The 20,437-nt window shown below is 36.3% G+C and overlaps 1 protein-coding gene across 1 annotated transcript; it reads right to left on the reverse strand.

Annotated features, from left to right (window-relative positions):
- Positions 1-3,459: 3,459 nt before the first annotated feature.
- kif3b (kinesin family member 3B) lies at positions 3,460-16,736 on the reverse strand. Its single transcript, XM_059334145.1, has 9 exons — positions 16,670-16,736; positions 12,199-13,706; positions 10,756-10,857; positions 9,684-9,806; positions 8,391-8,509; positions 7,900-8,016; positions 6,543-6,648; positions 4,749-4,954; positions 3,460-3,607 (listed from the first exon to the last, which is right to left on the reverse strand). The coding sequence occupies exons 2-9, from the start codon at positions 13,600-13,602 to the stop codon at positions 3,502-3,504; spliced, it is 2,283 nt and encodes a 760-aa protein (XP_059190128.1). The 5' UTR covers positions 13,603-13,706; positions 16,670-16,736; the 3' UTR covers positions 3,460-3,501.
- Positions 16,737-20,437: the final 3,701 nt, after the last annotated feature.

Below are 20,437 nucleotides of genomic sequence, written 5' to 3' on the forward strand. Positions count from 1 at the left end.
CTGTTGTTTCTGAGGACCCTCAGACATGAAGAGGTTAATAAAAGGTTAATACATCAGCCTCCATGTGCCTCAACCTGCTGTGGTCCGAACAACAGAAACATAGCTGGGGGGTTGATTCTGTGTCCAGATGCTCTGCTTCTCTATTTAATCTGACAGGAACATGTGGATCCCTGATGATTGATGAATGAATGAACGAGTAGATGAAGTGATGACAGAAACAGAGTTAGAAGAAGGTTTGTGCACCGAGGTTAGAATAGTTTTGGATTGTTCATTTCGTTGTGAGTTTTTGTTTTCAAATTCAGTTAGTTTTAATGAGTTTTTAGAGTGAATTTGATAGTTTTAGCTTAGTTTTTATTAGTTGTAGTTTTTTGTAATGGGGTTTTGTTTTGGGCATTTGTTGGGTGCCAGATTCAATAAGGTCAATTTTTTCTTGTAAATTTGTCAAATTTTTTCTCTTAAATTTGTCACTTTTTCTCGTAAATTTGTCACTTTTTTTCATGTAAATTTGTTACTTTTTCTCGTAAATTTGTCACATTTTTCTCTTAAATTTGACATTTTTTTTCTTTTAATTTGTCACTTTCTCATAAATTTGTCACTTTTTTTCTTGTAAATTTGACAATTTTTTCTTTAAATTTGTCACTTTTTTTCTCATAAATTTGTGATTTTTAAAAAATTAGTTGTAGTTGTGTTGTAATGGGGTATTTGTTGGGTCCATTTTCCCGACACTTTCCCGATTCAATAAGGTCACAATAAATGTTTCCTTTATTTCCTTTGTCTGATCCATCTCAGCCCCAATAAGTTTATTAAGTCATAAAACCAGATAGATGAAATAGATTTCATATCAACCAAAAAGGTTTACGGATGAAAAAAGTTGACAAAGATGAAAACAAAGGACATTTTCACTATAATTTTAGTTATTTTTTAGTAACCACAAAATACCGTTTCAGTTAGTTATGGTTTTTTAAAACTCCTGTTTTTATTTTAGTTAACGAAAATGTTTTTTCAATTCTAGTTTTGGTTATTTTTCGTTAACTATAATAACGTTGGTGTGCACATGATAATAAATAAAGAAGCAGAGGATGAGGACACAGGTTAAGGCACCTCAGGAACCTGATGAATCAGAGGCACAAACCAGGACCAGACCAGAGACCCTGGACAAACCAGGACCAGACCAGAGACCCTGGACAGGTCTCTGTTATCTACTGGGACGTTCTCTAGGAACCCAGACCTCCATGTTTCTCCCAGTAAAGAACAGCTTCTAGTGACTACAGCAACATGTGACAGAGGAAACGTCTGCTCCACTTTCTGGCCTCATTTACAATCATACAGAGTAGAAAAGGAATAGTTCAACATTTTAGTCAATACTTGGAATTGGGATGGGACTAGTTTACTAAAATACTAGCATGTTGCTGTCCATCCACCTACCAAGTAATAATGAAAGTGGCTGCAGCACATGTCTAAAAACCAGATCAAACAGTAAATCTGAGGGAAATTATCTTACTGCATGGACAGATAATTTACCTTGAAAGAATTATTACACCTTTTTTACAGTGTGTATGTATCCCAAAATGTTGAAGTATTCCTTTCAGGCAGGAAACACAGCAGATGTAAAGCTCCATTCTAACATCAGAAGTAGAAATAAACAGCGCAGTTTGATATAAACCAGAAAGTTTTTTACGCGGAGACAAACACAGATATGTGTCCAGACACACAACAACAAACACACAAAGGTGTTGGACCCCCACCACCTCCACCAACATCCACCCTCACAGTCAGACTACAACAGCTGACACAGATCTGAGGGGAGAGGAGGAAGTGCATCAAGGATACTGCAGTCCATAATAATGTTCTTTACATTAAGAATATTGTGACGTTAATATAAGACATCAGTGGCAGCGTTAGCCGTGTGGAGGAACCAGCAGAGAGGTGACGGAGGTGATGGAGGTTTCATGCGGCGCTGCTGTCCTCGTCTCCTACTGACAACAGTCCATAGTGGTGTAGTTACAGGTAAAACCTAGAAAGCAGCATTAAAGTTCTCTCTGTTGTTGGCAGAACCCAACATTCTGTCATCTTGACAACAAAGACTCTGACAAGATAAAAGCCTCGTGTTCAGAGTCGAGTCCCAATGTAGATAGAAAGGTGCATAAGAGAGGTTGGTGGTGGTGTTGGGTTGGTGTTGGTGATGGTGTTGGTGATGGTGTTGGGGTTGGGATTGGTGTTGGTGGTGATGGTGTGGTGTTGGTGTTGAGTGTTGGTGTTGAGTGTTGGTGTTGAGTGTTGTGTTGTTGGTGGTGTTGATGATGGTGTGGTTGGTGTTGAGTGTTTGGTGTTAGTGTTGAGTGTTGGTGATGGTGTTGTGTTGGTGTTGAGTGTTGGTGGTGGTGTTAGTGTTGAGTGTTGGTGTTGAGTGTTGGTGTTGAGTGTTGGTGTTGAGTGTTAGTGTTGGGTGTTGGTGATGTGTTGGTGTTGAGTGTTGGTGTTGAGTGTTGGTGTTGTTGGTGGTGTTGATGATGGTGTGGTTGGTGTTGAGTGTTTGGTGTTAGTGTTGAGTGTTGGTGATGGTGTGGTGTTGGTGTTGAGTGTTGGTGTTGAGTGTTGGTGTTGTTGGTGGTGTTGATGATGGTGTGGTTGGTGTTGAGTGTTAGTGTTGAGTGCTGGTGTTGAGTGTTGGTGTTGAGTGTTAGTGTTGGTGTTGAGTGTTGGTGGTGGTGTTAGTGTTGAGTGTTGGTGTTGAGTGTTGGTGTTGAGTGTTAGTGTTGGGTGTTGGTGATGTGTTGGTGTTGAGTGTTGGTGTTGAGTGTTGGTGTTGAGTGTTGGTGATGGTGTTGTGTTGGTGTTGAGTGTTGGTGTTGTTGTTGGTGTTGTTGTTGGTGTTGAGTGTTGGTGGTGGTGTTGTTGTTGGTGTTGAGTGTTGGTGGTGGTGGTGTTGTTGTTGGTGTTGAGTGTTGGTGGTGGTGGTGTTGTTGTTGGTGTTGATGATGGTGTGGTTGGTGTTGAGTGTTGGTGTTGAGTGTTGGTGTTGATGTTGAGTGTTAGTGTTGATGTTGTTGGTGTTGAGTGTTGGTGTTGTGTTGGTGGTGGTGTTGTTGTTGATGTGGTTGGTGTTGAGTGTTGGTGTAGAGTGTTGGTGTTGAGTGTTGGTGTTGAGTGTTGGTGTAGAGTGTTGGTGTAGAGTGTTGGTGTTGAGTGTTGGTATTGGTGTTGTTGGTGTTGATGATGGTGATGGTGTTGAGTGTTGGTGTTGATTGTTGGTGTTGAGTGTTGGTGTTGATTGTTGGTGTTGAGTGTTGGTGTTGATTGTTGGTGTTGAGTGTTGGTGTTGATGATGGTGTTGATGATGGTGTGGTTGGTGTTGAGTGTTAGTGTTGGTGTTGATTGTTGGTGTTGACTGTTGGTGTTGGTGTTGATGATGGTGTGGTTGGTGTTGAGTGTTAGTGTTGGTGTTGAGTGTTGGTGTTGAGTGTTGGTGTTGTTGGTGATGGTGTTTGTGATGGTGTTGGGTCACTTGGGCACCAGGCCTCTGGACTGAGGGTAGAGGGGGGATCCTGGGCTGGAGGGGCTGAACGGAGAGGTCGGGGTGCTCGACTTCTTGCCTGTTCTTGGTCGACTGAGTGATGGAAGCAAAGACAGAGAGTTAAAATGACTCGAAAAGACAAAAATCTCACAAATTTAACAGAAAAAACTTGGGATGCACCAAATATTCGGTAACCGAATATATTCGGCCGAATATTGCAAAAAAAAGTCACATTCGGTATTCGGTGGAATGAGTGAAAAACAAGGCAGAATATATATATTAAATATTAGCGGCGCGTTTTAATGATGCAAGCAAACAACGTGCAGTGACGCAGTAAACATAAACAAAGATGTCGGCAGTGTGGACTCCGTCCGTGGCGCAGCGGGGGCGCTGTTTACATTATCAGCCTACTGTGACTAAGTTGACTTGTGCCAAAAGGACAATAATTCATTTGTTGTGGGTTTATCCACTTTTATGCACTACTTTGTTCTTTTGGGAATGCACTTCTATTCAAATATTCAAATGTCAGAATATTAAATACATTTATTTCGTTTGAAAATCATGTCTAAAAATGTATTTTATTTATGCAATTTTAAAAAAATAATGAAAAACTTAACCACATTTGGTATTCAGCCAAAAATTTGCTATTCGGTGCATCCCTAGAAAAAACTTATGAATTTACCAGGAAAAAAATCAAACTTACCAGAAAAAAACCTCTAATGTTCTATGAAACTATAAAGTGATAGTTTTGCATGGCAATAGTGCACATCGAAGCAGATTAATTCACTTTGCAAGGTTGGATTGATCTTATCACACCACAAATACTTAAGTTGAATTTAATACCTTTTAATACATTCAGAATATTATTTAATACCAACTCGACATTGATCTGCAACTGTAGCGGAAACCTTTTTAACTTCAATGTTGGGGGTAACTAATTATCAAGAAACTGATTCTTTTTTTTTTACTTTTCTGTAAGGGTTATTTTTATTATTTATTATCATTTTGGGGTTCTCTGGATGGTGTGAGCGTGTAAATGTCAATCAGCAATTTAGAAAGCATAGAAAATGTCACTATTTTTTTATAACATACTGGTATCAGATCAGTACTCAGTATCGGCCGATACCCACAGCACAAGTATTGGAATCGGTATCAGGAGGGAAAAAATGGTATCAGAACATCTCGAGTTGTAACTAACAGCATAAACAAACCAGGATATAAGCCTCTTCCTTACCCAGACTTTGGTTTCTTGAGGCTCCCACTGGTGGGTGGGGTTGATCCCAGGCTGCTGTGGAAGCCTGAGGCGTCGACCTGGATCTCGTCCTCGTCCCTGAGAGCGTTCTCCAGAGCTGCCGCCACCTTTGGGGCGATAACTGGCTCCTGATACTCTTTAGTAGTCCGCGCAGGCAGGTCCATGTCCAGCATGATGATGTTTTCAGCCTGAGAGGTTTTAACACAGCAGAAGATTAACAAACTAGTCAGAAACATAATGATACACAATACAAACCCTTTGTGACCTAAACTCAATGTAATACAGTATAAATAAAACATAAACTCAAAAGTGTTTGTTTGTTGTAAATATACAGTCATTGTAGCTTACAGGCGCTCTATTTTACTTCTGTTTAAACAGCTTTCCAACAACAGAAATGTTTCATTTAAGGATTAATAAATAATGATTGGTAATATTCTCTTCTTTCTAACCAGGTACCACAACATCATTAGATTAGACATTGTGTGTTTTTTTAGTTTGCTTTTGCTGTGAATAAATGCTTTTTGGAATACTCGTGTTGTCCTTTTAATGTTGTACATGAATAAATGATACCATTTTGAATTTGAAAAGAACACTGTAAAAATGTCGAAAAAAGTCAAAAAATGACCATAGTGTAGTTTAGTCAAAATACCAAAGTAACTGAATACCAAAGTAACTAAATATCAGAGTAATTAAAACAATGTAACTAAGTACAAATGTAACAAAATAGCAAAGTAACTAAGTACCAGAGTAACTAAAAACTAATGTAACTAAGTACAAAAGTAACAAAATACAGAAGTAACTAAGTATCAAAGTAACTAAATATCACAGTAACTAAAACTAATGTAACTAATTACAAAAATAACTAAATATCAAAGTAACTAAAAATGTATGTAATTACCAAAGTAACTAAGTACCAGAGTAACTAAATATCAAAGTAACTAAAAACATATGTCAATAAGTATCAGTGTAACTAAGTACCAGAGTAAGTAAGTACTAAAGTAACTTTGTAAAAAGTAACAAAGTACAAAAGTAACAAAATACCAAAGTAACTAAGTACCAAAGTAACTAAATATCAAAGTAACTAAAAACGTATGTAACTAAGTACCAGAGTAACTAAGTACTAAAGTAACTTAGTATGTCAAAAAGGTAAAAAAATGGCCATAGTGTAGTTTAGTCAAAATACCAAAGTAACTAAATATCAGAGTAACTAAAAACTAATGTAACAAAGTACAAAAGTAACAAAATACCAAAGTAACTAAGTACCAAAGTAACTAAATATCAGAGTAACTAAAACGAATGTAACGAAGTACAAAAGTAACAAAATACCAAAGTAACTAAGTACCAGAATAATTAGATATCAAAGTAACTAAAAACTTATGTAACTAATTACCAAAGTACCAGAGTAACTTAGTATGTCAAAAATGAAAAAAAAAAATGTTCATAGTGTAGTTTGTTCAAAAAGAGAATGTGTTAAAACATCCCTTTGAACATGGTGATAGATCTCCAGTCAGATATCTTGAGGCAGTGTCAGTTATTCCACTTAAATTTTAGCTTTACTAGCGAGCATTCACAACAAGATATCAAAATATATCAAACAATGAATTCTCCATGTCTTCAGTCTCCTCTCTGTGGCTTTAAGACCTTCAGATAAACCCATTAGTGACATAACAGAGAAAGAGAACCACTGTGTGTGTGTGTGTGTGTGTTGTGTAATGTTCAGGACTCATTCAGCTGAGTGATTGTGTGTGGATCCATGTAGAGGAGTGGAGATCTTACTTTGTATCTCATGTCGGTCCTCATCATCATGGCCACGCGAGCGTGGTGGCTGAGAGGCCTCCTGTAGCCGACAGCAGACAGAGGTCTGGTCATCATCTGGTGCTCGCTGGAGACACACACATTAAAGGGTTAACATCAGTAAAATACCTCTAAACATTCAGTACCGGAGAGTAATACTACAGGCCTGTGTGCCAAGGTTGGAATAGTTTGGGATTTTTCATCAGTTTTAGTTTTAATTTCTTGTTTTCAAATTCAGTTAGTTTTAATTAGTTTTTATTTTTTGGAAAATGCCTAGTTTTGGTTTAGTTTTTATTAGTTTTAGTTTTTTTTGTAATGGGGTATTTGTTGGGTGCCAGATTCAATAAGGTCACAATAAATGTTGCCTTTTTACCTTTTTTCTCTTTAAATTTGTCACTTTTTTTCTCTTAAATTTAACAATTTTTCTCTAACAAATTTGACAATTTTTTTCTTAAAATTTGTCATTTTTTCTCGTAAATTCGCCACTTTTTCTTGTAAATTTGTGACTTTTTCTTGTAAATATGACAATTTTTCTCTTTAAATTTGTGACTTTTTTTCTCTTAAATTTGACTTTTTTTTCTTGTAAATTTGTCACTTTTTTTCTTATAAATTTGTGATTTTTTAAAATTAGTTTTAGTTTAGTTTTTATTAGTTTTAGTTTTTTTTGTAATGGGGTATTTGTTGGGTGCCAGATTCAATAAGGTCACAATAAATGTTGACTTTTTGTCAATTTTTTCTTGTAAATGTGCCACTTTTTCCCCATAAATTTGTCACTTTTCCTTGTAAATTTGACAATTTTTCTCTTTAAATTTGTCATTTTTTCTCGTAAATTCGTCACTTTTTCTTGTAAATTTGTGACTTTTTCTTGTAAATATGACAATTTTTCGACTTAAATTTGTCACTTTTTTCCTCTTAAATTTGACAATTTTTTTCTTGAAATTTGTCATATTTTTTCTCTTAATTTGACAGTTTTTTCTATAAATTTGACAGTTTTTCTCTTTAAATTTGTGACTTTTTTTCTCTTAAATTTGACTTTTTTCTTGTAAATTTGTCACTTTTTTTCTTATAAATTTGTGATTTTTTAAAATTAGTTGTAGTTTAGTTTTTATTAGTTGTAGTTGTTTTGTAATGGGGTATTTGTTGGGTCCAGATTCAATAAGGTCACAATAAATGTTTCCTTTATTTCCTTTGTCTGATCCATCTCAGCCCCAATAAGTTTATTAAATCATAAAACCAGATAGATGAAATAGATTTCATATCAGCCAAAAAGGTTTACGGATGAAAAAAGTTGACAAAGAGGAAAACAAATAATAATTGTTGTGATTATTGTGTAACTTACTCCTCCATTCGTGTGATGGGCTTCATCTTCCAGTATTCATCCTCCTCATCAAAGTAAGCTCTGTGGGCGATTTTGTTCTTTTCCTCTAAGGGAATGAAGTTCTCGATGATCAGATGTCTGAAGGCAAGCAGAGAAACCACACAAATGCTGAGATGAGACCAAATATACATATACAGAGACAAACATCCCAGTTAATCCTGGGACTCTGGTCTTGTGTTTTATTTATACATAAACAGGAAGCAACATGGTGCTGCAGGCTGATCTCCTCCATGACACCAAGTATTAAAGCACTAATTTATGATTCAAAAGGAGCCCAACCAAGTATTGATGGAGAGAAATGAACAGACTTTACAGAAGCCTGACATTTGTGTTTAAAATATCCTTTTTTTATTGATGAAATGTGTGTATATTGATGTAATATTCTAATTTTCTGAGACACTGAGTTTTGTGTTTTCATTATCTCTAACTCAGAATCATGAAAATATCCTTACTTGAGCTTGAGGTCCCTGGTGAGCTCGTTCTGGGTCTGCTCCAGCTCCTGGCGCTCGTTGATGTGAGCCTCCTGGATGTCGTGGATTTCTGCCTTCACCGCCTGCAGCTTGGCAAACAGCTGGAGGACACAGAAGAAGAAGAAGAGGAGAGGTCACCTTTAATACCACCATCTGACAACTTTAACAACGGCCATTAGCCTTACATGGATTAAAGATTTAAAAAAATATTCTGACTGAAATTTTATTTGCACTACAGCCAAGTCACATGCAGTGTGTGAAACATGTTCCAGGTTACTTGACACCTGCTTCAGAAATACTAATGCAGAAGAATTAAGCACCAAATGCAGCCGTCACATTTAAATGCTCAACCAAAACTGTTTTACAAGAGGAGGATTTTAAGCAGCTGTTCTATTGCATCTTGCTTTTTTTTTTTTTTGCAAAGCTTGTCATTACTCTAAAATAATCAAGCATCTATATAACTTTTCATTACATGTTTTGATTTTCCTTATTATTTCAAGTAAACCTTTTAATATATAAGAAAATATAAATAAAAAAATACATCAACAAACAGCCCCAGGATTAAATGACAATGGGGGCAAATCTCTATAGTGCTTTGTGTTATTAAAATAATTAACAACAAACAGAACAAGCATCAACAAACAACACCAACTTAGCGATCTCTGTTTGTTTACAACAAGCACCGGACACTCTGTGCACAGTTAGTGATGCCGGTTAATTCACGATCACAATGTTTATGATCAGCTGAGACTCTGTGCTTAATTAGCCATGCTGCTTTTGTTTTGCAAAAGTTGCGACTCCCGTGTTTAATCCGTCGCGTATGTGACGGTCGAAACTGTCCCTAAGCGATTACGCTACGATCAAAAACCATAAATCACCTCCAGAGTCTCTAAATCCCTCTGGAGCCTTTTTTATAATGGAGACACACAGAGTGAGCGTTTACATTAGAGAGGGCGTGGCCTGAGACTTTCCCAGCGGCCACTCTTCCCCCTAAAGGAAACACGTCTATTGATCTCATAAGTGGCATCTGTGAACTCAAAATGACGGAAATCCGTCATAACGACGGAGAAATTTAATCGATGGGCTTAGAATAGAACTTTCAGAATATTCAGCATTACAATGAAGCTTAACTGACGCTGTAAATAGACAATGCAGAGAGTGTATTCTTAGCCCATTTAGTTCTTAACACCAGGCTTTTGTAATGTGAAAGCTGCACCGTTTCATAAATGATCAAATGTTCATTGATGCATGCAGAGTGTTTTTGTGTCCTCAGACCTTTTTCAGCTTCTTGGTCTTGATGTCGACCTCCTGCTGCAGAGAGCTGTAGGTCTCCTTCAGCTCCAGAGTCTCCTCATCACGGGACTCCATCTGCTGCTGCATCTCTCGCTCTCTGCGTTTCTGCAAACACACACAGATACACACTTTAAAACCTGTCAACCACAGTAAACCATAGTGCTCTGTGTGTGATGAAGACACACTGGAGTCACTGATTGAAAGTAAGAGTCTCATGTTGTACACAGTTATTTAAGTAAAGGATAGAGGGATGAAGAAAAATGTTTTTGACTGACACACACTGAGACTTTCTAATGGCTTAGTATATAAATAATAATGTATATAAAAAACACAAAATCCAACTCAAAACCAAGCAGTAATTACACTTACCACAGTCTGCTTTGGATATATATACTAATTTACACATTCAAAATAATATAAATTATAAGTTTATTTGAAAGGGAAATTATTATCTAGATAGTGATTTAATAAAAAAAGTGAGATAAAATTATATTAAAACTAAATATAACATTACTTTATAATATTAAGTCTAAAATACACAAATCTTTGAATAGAGTTGTTAAACATTTTTATAGACATTTATAAGAAAATACATTTTAAAATGTTTATTCACATAAAACTAAATATAAAAGCTGAAAGAAGACAACAACATTAAAGTTCCTGCTCTCTGTTTATCATTACTATTAGAATCTTTTACAGCAAAACCAGAGACAGGAACTATGTTTTTGGGGTCAAAGGTCAAATAAATCATCATGATTTTTGAGCATAATGACATCATCAATACATGTAGAAATAAGAGTCATATCACTGACCTACCTAGAACACATTTGGCTGGACAGTTAAAACACGTTAATAAACTTTAAAGCAGTTTTTCTCAGTTTAACCCTTTGTTAGTTACTGCAGTTAGAATATTAATAGTTATTTATTATAGCCAGATCTTACTGGCGCTGCAGAAAAGTCTGGCTGCACCCATTATCATTGAGGATAAAGTTTGTCTTGTTTGTATTTCAAACATTAGTTAGAGTAAAGTTCCTGATTGAGATGGTTGCCGTACCTGTTCAGCGATCTCCTGCCTCTTCAGCTCCAGCATCCTCTGCTGCTCGTTGGTGTGATCCACGATGTTCTTCCCTCCAACCAGCAGTTTACTCTCCATCGCCTGGATGACAAGATAAAAAACAGGGATGAAACCACTTTAAGTCACATTGGAGAGAAAAGACTTTGCATCTTACACTATTGCACTAGTTGGGTTGCAAGAAAATGTATATGATTTTAAACAGAACAACACAGTCTATGACTTGTGAAAAACTCCACTGGCTTGCAGTCGACTTCGACTTTTTTCTTCTCATTTTCATGATTTCGACTTTTTATTTTATTTTTAATTTTGACTTTTTTTTCCTAGTTTTTGATTATTTTCTCGTTATTTTGACTTTTTACTTCCATTTTGACTTTTTTCTCTTGGCTTCAACTTTTTTTTTCATTTTGACTATTTACTCATTATCTTGACTTTTTCTGTGACTTTCACTTTTTTCTTCTCATTTTTCTTTTTTTTATGATTCCGACTTTTTCTTCTCATTTTGACTATTTTCTCATTATCTTGACTTCTTTTCGTGACTTTTACTTTTTTTCTTCTCATTTTGATTTTTTTCTTCTCATTTTGATTTTTTTCTTGTGATTTCGACCTTTTTCTCATTTTAACTTTTTTCTCTTGACTTTCTAGTTATTTTAACCTTTTTGTCTTTATTTTTACTTTTTTGTGACTTCAACTTTTTTCTAGTTATTTTGACTGTTTTCTCGTAATGACCTTTTTTTTGTGATTTAGAATTATTCTCATTTTGACTTTTTTCTCTTGACTTCTACTTCTCATGATTTTTTTTCATGATTTCGCCTTTTTTTAGTTATTTTGACTATTTTCTCTTGGCTTCAACTTTTTTTTCGTTTTGACTTTTTTCTTGTGACTTCAACATTTTTCTCGTTATTTTGACTATTTTCTCTTTATCTTGACTTTTTTTCGTGACTTTCACTTTTTTCTAGTCATTTTGACCTTTTTTCATGATTTCAACTTTTTTCTTCTCATTTTGACTTTTTATTTTGACTATTTTTTTCGTGATTTAGATTTTTTTCTCTTGACTTCAACTTTTTTTCTTGTCATTTTGACTATTTTCTCGTTATCTTGATCTTTTTTTCTTGACTCACTTGTTTCTTCTCATTTTGATTTTTTTCTTGTGACTTTGACTTTTTTTTCTCATTTTGACTTCAACTTTTTTCTAGTTATTTTGACTTTTTTTTGTCTCTGTTTTGTCTTTTTTTTCTCATTTTGACTTTTTTTTTTCATGATTTAAATTTTTTTCTCTCATTTTGACTTTTTTCTCTTAACTTCAACTTGTTTCTTGTTATTTTGACTATTTTTAAATCCAGCGAAGTAAAATCTGAAACTTTAACCGACAGTTTAAAACAGACCAACCTGCTCCATGCTGGATGTAGAGAAACCATTTCCTACCTTGACTTTGGCGGCCAGCATCTCTCCGGCCTCCCTCTCCCTCTTCAGATCTTCCATCTTCTTCTCTTTCTCCTGAAGCAGCCGAACTTTCTCCTCGGCCACCAGACTGTGGTCCTCCATGATGGCCTTCCTCTCTCTCTCCAGCTTCTCCTGCTGCTCGTGCCAGTAATCTCCTTTATCGTCTCCTTCGTCATCGTCGTCTTCCGTCTCTCCTTCCTCCAGCTCCTCTCCGTCGCTCCCCTCCCCGCCTCTCCTCCTCTGCTTCCTCCTCTTCTTCTTTCCCGAGCGTTTCTCCAGCTGCTCCTTCAGCCTGGCGATCTCCTCCTGGAACTCCCTGAGCAGGGCGTCCTTGGGGTCCTCGTTGATCCGAGGTTTGTTCTTGATGTTCTTGGCCCTGTTGGAGTAGCGTAGCGTGGTCAGCGTCTCCTCCACGTTGTAGGACGCCGGGCCGATGTTGGCCACCATGACGGTGCGAGCGTTCCCCCCCAGAGAGTCCTGCAGCAGGCGGGTGAGCTTAGAGTCCCGGTAGGGGATGTGGCTGCTGCGCCCGTCCACCAGCGCCGATATCACGTTCCCCAGAGCTGAAAGTGACAGATTGATCTTCGTGGCTTCTTTGAGTCGTTCTCCCTGAGCTCCAGTCTTGGTCTGACGTTCACTCCCGGCTAAATCCACCAGGTTTAGTTTCCCGACTCTGATGTGATTCTCCCCGTCGACGCCCAACTCGCTACACTCGACGGTGATGACGAAGATGGCGTGGGAGCGGGAGCTGTGCTCGTTCATGTTGGTGGCGCCCACCGAGCGGTTCTGGTTGCCCACATTCATGACGTGTTCGATCTCCCGGACGCTCTTGGTGACGAAGGATGAAAGGTCTTTAACGTAGACGCCCGTGTCCGGCCTCTCTTTGAGCTCCAGACGCCGCGACTGGTCCTTGGAGAGCAAGTCTTTGATCTCCTCCTGGTAGATCTCTAGATATGAAGCTCTCACCAGGTACTGCTGGTTCTGGGAGCGTGAGATGTGAGTGAAGATGTGTTCAAAGGAGTTGGGGATGACTCCTCTCCTCTCCGGATCGTTCCTCACCCCCTCCATAGTGTAGGTCTTCCCTGTACCAGTCTGCCCGTAGGCAAAAATGGTCCCGTTGAACCCAAGTAGAACCGAGTCCACCAGGGGCCTGAAGGTCTCATCGTACAGATCCAACTGTTTGGAGTTCCAGTCGTAGACCGAATCGAAGGTGAAGACTTTGGGGAGTTCGTTGGCCGAAGCCTCTCTGGGGTTCCTCACTAGAATTTGGCCCAGTTTGACGTCGACAGAGACCATCCGTTCAAACTTGGCTGCTCGTTCTTTCTCGTTCATGGGGCGGCAGCGGACGACCACCTTGACCGACTCGGAGCTCTTGCTCTTGGACATGTTGGAGAGCGGCTGCCAGCCCACGCGGCCCGGCCCGTTGTACGCTCCGTCTGCCAAGTGAAGCTTCAGCACCGGTTCACCAACACACACACCCACATCAGAAACTGTTGGAGGAGACAATTATTATTAGTACCAAGCTAAACAGGCAACTGTCATGGTTGAAAGTAAGGTTTTCATGTTGTACACAGTTATTTAAGTAAAGGATAGAGGGATAAAGAAAAATGTTTTTGATTGACACACACTGAGACTCTGTAATGGCTTATATATGAATGCAGAACGGTCACAATTTTGCTTTATTTCAGAGAAATGATGATATAAAAACCACAAAATCCAACTCAAAACAAAGCAGTAATTACACTTACCACAGTCTGCTTTGGATGTATATACTAATTTAAACATAAAAATAATAGAAATTATAAGTTTATTTGAAAGGGAAATTATTATCTAGATAGTGATGAAGTTAAAAAAGTGAGATAAAATTATATTAAGACTAAAATATAACATTTCTTTATAATATTAAGATATTAAGATCCCCATTAGCTGACGCCTTGGCGACTGCTAGTCTTCCTGGGGTCCCTAAAAAGACATAGAACATTACATACAAACAACACAAACAAAAACAGTACATACAAGAAAAACAATAACAAACACGATTAATACATACATGCAATAGTGTTAAAAAATTGTATATTCATATTTACCCGACAAATGTTATACTGTAAAAATCGTTAATTCAGATGTCTATGGTGTCAATATCAGCTGTTTACACTTATAATTTATCATTTTTATTAGAGAACATTTAAACTATAACCGTTAACTAGCTGTTAAAGGTTGAAATATTCCCTCAGATGTCACAAAACACAAAACAACACGCCCAAAAACTGATCAGGATAAATATAGATGGTTCAAATGAATTAATAACCTCTTCATTAACGCTAATGTTTTAGATAATTAACTGGTGAGAGACTAGCCCTGTTTATCTAGTGTTAACCCTCCTGTTGTCCTCGGGTCAAGGAAGGAAGAAGAGGGAAGGACGCAAAGGGAAGTAAAAAAGGATGGAGGAAAGAAGGAAGGAAAGAGAAGGATGGAGGAAGGAAAGAAGAGAGGAGGAAAAGGAGAAAGAATGGAAAGGAGAGAGAAAGGAAGGAGGATGGAGGAAAGAAAGGGGAGGAGGAGAAGAAAGGAAGGAACAAGTAAAGGAGGAAGGAGGGAGAAAAGGAGGGAGGCAGGAAGGAAAGAGGGCAGAAAGGAGGGGGGAAGGAAGGAAAGAGGGCAGAAAGGAAGGAGGAAGGAAAGAAAGGAGGGAAGGAAAGGGGGGGCGAGGGAAGGGAAGAAGGAAGGAGGATAGAGGAAGGGATGGAGACGGGAGGGATGAAAGAAGGAAGGAAGGAAGGAAGGAGGAAAGAAGAGGAAATCAGGAGGAAGGAAAGAAGAGAGAAAGGAAAGGAGATAGCGGAAGGAGGAAAGAAAAGAAGGGAAGGAGGGAGGAAAGGAAGGAAAGAAAGAAAGGAGGATAGAGGAGGAAGTAAAGAAGGAAGGAGGATAGAGGAGGAAGGAAAGAAAGAAAGGAGGATAGAGGAGGAAGGAAAGAAGGAAGGAGGATAGAGGAGGAAGGAAAGAAGGAAGGAGGATAGAGGAGGAAGGAAAGAAGAAAGGAGGATAGAGGAGGAAGGAAAGAAGAAAGGAGGATAGAGGAGGAAGGAAAGAAGAAAGGAGGATAGAGGAGGAAGGAAAGAAGAAAGGAGGATAGAGGAGGAAGGAAAGAAGAAAGGAGGATAGAGGAGGAAGGAAAGAAGAAAGGAGGATAGAGGAGGAAGGAAAGAAGGAAGGAAGGAGGATAGAGGAGGAAGGAAAGAAGAAAGGAGGATAGAGGAGGAAGGAATGAAGGAAGGAGGATAGAGGAGGAAGGAAAGAAGGAAGGAGGATAGAGGAGGAAGGAAAGAAGGAAGGAGGATAGAGGAGGAAGGAAAGAAGGAAGGAGGATACAGGAGGAAGGAAAGAAGAAAGGAGGATAGAGGAGGAAGGAAAGAAGGAAGGAGGATAGAGGAGGAAGGAAAGAAGGGAAGGAGGGAGGAAAGGAAGGAAAGAAAGAAAGGAGGGGCGAGGGAAGGAAAGAAGGAAGGAGGATAGAGGAGGGAGGAAAGAAGGAAGGAGGATAGAGGAGGAAGGAAAGAAGGAAGGAGGATAGAGGAGGAAGGAAAGAAGGAAGGAAGGAGGATAGAGGAGGAAGGAAAGAAGAAAGGAGGATAGAGGAGGAAGGAAAGAAGGAAGGAGGATAGAGGAGGAAGGAAAGAAGGAAGGAAGGAGGATAGAGGAGGAAGGAAAGAAAGAAAGGAGGGAGAAAAGGAAGGAAAGAAAGAAAGGAGGGGCGAGGGAAGGAAAGAAGGAAGGAGGATAGAGGAGGAAGGAAAGAAGAAAGGAGGATAGAGGAGGAAGGAAAGAAGGGAAGGAGGGAGGAAAGGAAGGAAAGAAAGAAAGAAAGGAGGGGCGAGGGAAGGAAAGAAGGAAGGAGGATAGAGGAGGGAGGAAAGAAGGAAGGAGGATAGAGGAGGGAGGAAAGAAGGAATAGTCAAAACAGATTGGGTCAATTTGACCCGGAAGGACGACAGGAGGGTTAACTAACTAACCGTTACCTAGCAACTATAGTGTTAACTAACTAACCAACCGTTACCTAGCAACTATTCACCTGTAACGTTAACCGTTTAGGTTATTAAACTGATTCCAGGTTATTATATGAAGTGACAGCAGCTCCTCCAGCACGTTATATTTATTCTATATCTGCTCTAATGGTGTTATTAATGTTTGGTGGAAGTAGCAGGGAGGCTAGGCGGCGTTAGCTCCTGATTCAGCCCCGCCAGGAGAGCTCCAGGCCGGCCTAGAGACCACAAACACACCGTAACCTTAGCACCAGGCTGTTAGCATCACCTGGCTAACGCTAGCAGAGAGCTCAACAATACATGTTTAAAATATCACAATACAAACATAAAAACCACTTCAGACAAATAAACCCCCCAGAATATAAACACAGCTTTCCACCAGGCTCATATAAATGTATTTAAAGTCTCACCAGGGCGGGACAAACGTTATTTAATCCAGAGCTCCCAGTCAGCCATTAGTCGCTGCTCATCCCCACTACGCTCCCGGCTACACGGGTTGCCAGATCCAGCCACTGTATCCCCCTAAAGAGGAAAAATAATCAAAACTGGAATCAAGGTTATTATAGTTAACAAAAACTAACGTAACAACGAAAACTAGAATTGAAAAAAATGTTTTCGTTAACTGAAATAAAAATAAAAATGAGTGTTTTTTTAAAAAAAACAGATAACTAACTGAAACTGTATTTTGTGGTTATAAAACCAACTAAAACTAACTAAAATTATAGTGAAAATGTCAAATAAAACTGAAAAAAAAACTGGAAAAATATATACATCAGTATATATTCCTATATTCTTTTTTTTCAGTTTATATATATATATATATATATATATATATATATATATATATATATCGTTTTTTCAGTTTTATTTGACATTTTCACTATAATTTTAGTTTTATATATATATATAAACACACACACATACAGTCTTGTCTTATGAGCATTTTCAATTTTGCAGCTAATTCAACATCACTCTTTGTGGATCCTCACCTTTGCCAGATCCCACCACTGTATCCCCCTAAAGAGGTGCGTGTGGTGAAAACATAATCAAAACTGGAATCAAGGTTATTATAGTTAACGAAAACTAACGAAATAACGAAAACTAGAATTGAATTGTTATTTTGACTATTTTCTCTTTATCTTGACTTTTTTTTGTGACTTTCACTTTTTTCTAGTCATTTTGACCTTTTTTCATGATTTCAACTTTTTTCTTCTCATTTTGACTATTTTTTTCGTGATTTAGATTTTTTTCTCTTGACTTCAACTTTTTTTCTTGTCATTTTGACTATTTTCTCGTTATCTTGATTTTTTTTCTTGACTCCCTTTTTTCTTCTCATTTTGATTTTTTTTCTTGTGACTTCGACTTTTTTTTCTCATTTTGACTTCAACTTTTTTCTAGTTATTTTGACTTTTTTTTGTCTCTGTTTTGTCTTTTTTTTTCTCATTTTGACTTTTTTTTTCATGATTTCAATTTTTTTCTCTCATTTTGACTTTTTTGTCGTGACTGACTTTTTTCTCTTAACTTCAACTTGTTTCTTGTTATTTTGACTATTTTTAAATAGCTACAAGGGTTGCCAGATCCCACCACTGTATCCCCCTAAAGAGGTGCGTGTGGTGAAAACATAATCAAAACTGGAATCAAGGTTATTTTAGTTAACGAAAACTAACAAAATAATGAAAACTAGAATTGAAAAAAATGTTTTCGTTAACTGAAATAAAAATAAAAACGTTTTTTCAAAAACGATAACTAACTGAAACTGTATTTTGTGGTTATAAAACCAACTAAAACTAATTAAAAATATAGTGAAAATGTCAAATAAAACTGAAAAAAAAAACTGGAAAAATATATACATCAGTATATATTCATATATTCGGTTTTTTTCAGTTTATATATATATATATATATATATATATATATATATTCATATATATATATATATATTCATCATATATTCATTTTTTTCAGTTTTCTTCAGTTTTTTTCAGTTTTATTTGACATTTTCACTATAATTTTAGTTTTATATATATATATATATAGTTAACGAAAACTAACGAAATAATGAAAACTAGAATTGAAAAAACATTTTCGTTAACTGAAATAAAAATAAAAACGAGAGTTTTTTTCGTGATTTTGACTCTTTTTTTCCTTTTTTTCTCTTCTTTTAGACTTTTCTTTTCATTTTGACTTTTTTCTCTCGACTTCTACTTTTTTCTTCTCATGACTTTTATTTCATGATTTCGACCTTTTTTTCCATTTTGACTTTTTCGTTGTGACTGACTTCTTTCTAGCTATTTCGCCTTTTTCTTCGTGGCTTCAACTTTTTTTTTATCATTTTGACTTTTTTCTCTTAACTTCAACTTCAAAAACGATAACTAACTGAAATTGTATTTTGTGGTTATAAAACCAACTAAAACTAACTAAAATTATAGTGAAAATGTCAAATAAAACTGAAAAATAAATGGAAAAATATATATATCAGTATATATTCATATATTCAGTTTTTTTCAGTTTATATATATATATATATATATATATATATATTCATTTTTTTCAGTTTTCTTAAGTTTTTTCAGTTTTATTTGACATTTTCACTATAATTTTAGTTTTATATATATATATAAACACACACACATATAGTCTTGTCTTATGAGCATTTCCAATTTTGCAGCTAATTCAACATCACTCTTTGTGGATCCTCACCTTTAATTTAACATATTTGCATTCAGGATACTTTAGATGTTAACTAACATCATATATTTTTCCTATAACAAACTTTGGTAACACTTTCTATTAGGGAACACATATTCAACATTAATTAGCTGCTTATTAGCATGTAAATCAGTAACATATTATCTCTTAATGAGTCATTATTCAGTAGTTATTAATGCCTTATTCTGCATGGCCTTATTATACAACCAGTAAGACATTAACTAAGAGTTTTCCCTCAATAACCTCAGAATTATTGATTATTAGTAGTAAGTAAGGAAGTTGTTGGATATGAGTTATGATCTTAATATGCTTTACTTTGTTTGGATTAAGGTTATTTTAGTTAACGAAAACTAACAAAATAACGAAAACTAGAATTGAAAAAACATTTTCGTTAACTGAAATAAAAACTATATATTTTTTAAAAACGATAACTAACTGATTTTGTGGTTCCCAAACTAACTAAAATTATAGTGAAAATGTTCTTCGTTTTGGTCTTTGTCATCTTTTTTCATCCGTAAACCTTTTTGGTTGAAATGAAATCTATTTCATCTATCTGGTTTATGACTTAATAAACTTATTGAGGCTGAGATGGATCAGACAAAGGAAATAAAGGAAACATTTATTGTGACCTTATTGAATCTGGACCCAACAAATACCCCATTACAAAACAACTACAACTAATAAAAACTACACTAAAATTAATAAAAACTAACACTGAAACTAAGCATTTTCCCAAAAATAAAAACTAATTAAAACTAGCAAACTCACTCTAAAAACTCATTAAAACTAACTGAATTTGAAAACAAAAAAATCGCAACGAAATTAAAAAAAAAAAAAAAAAAAGAAAAATCCAAAACTATTATAACCTTGACTGGAATTTTAAGTGTTTTCAGCTGTGAAGAACAATGGGAAAAGTGCAAATATTATGTAGAATACAAATGCAAGGAAACCTGGCAAATCTGGCAACCCGGTCTCAACCAGCTTAGTGTATCAGCTGATTCAACTGAACTCTCAGCTAAGCCTCCAGACAGTCAGTTAGTTTATGTCTATGAGTTATAGAGCTGCAACAATTATTCCATTAATAGAACAATAATCCATTATTTAATTAATCCTGATCATTTTAACATCTATTTTTGGTCATTTTGTGTCTTTTTTGATCATTTTAACATCTATTTTGATCATTTTTACATCTATTCTTGGTCATTTTGTGTCTTTTTTTAGTCATTTTTACATCTATTTTTGGTCATTTTGTATCTTTTTTATTATTTTAACATCAATTTTTTTGGTCATTGTGTCTTTTTTTAGTCTTTTTTACATCTATTTTTGGTCATTTTGTGTCTTTTTTTTATCATTTTAACATCAATTTTTGGTCAATTTGTGTCTCTTTCGATAATTGTGTCCTTTTTTGGTCATTTTTACATATATTTTTGGTCATTTTGTGTCTTTCGCAATTTTAACATCCTTTTTTA

This window comes from Centropristis striata, chromosome 5 (genome assembly GCF_030273125.1).
Source record: "Centropristis striata isolate RG_2023a ecotype Rhode Island chromosome 5, C.striata_1.0, whole genome shotgun sequence".
Taxonomy (NCBI): Eukaryota; Metazoa; Chordata; class Actinopteri; order Perciformes; family Serranidae; genus Centropristis; species Centropristis striata.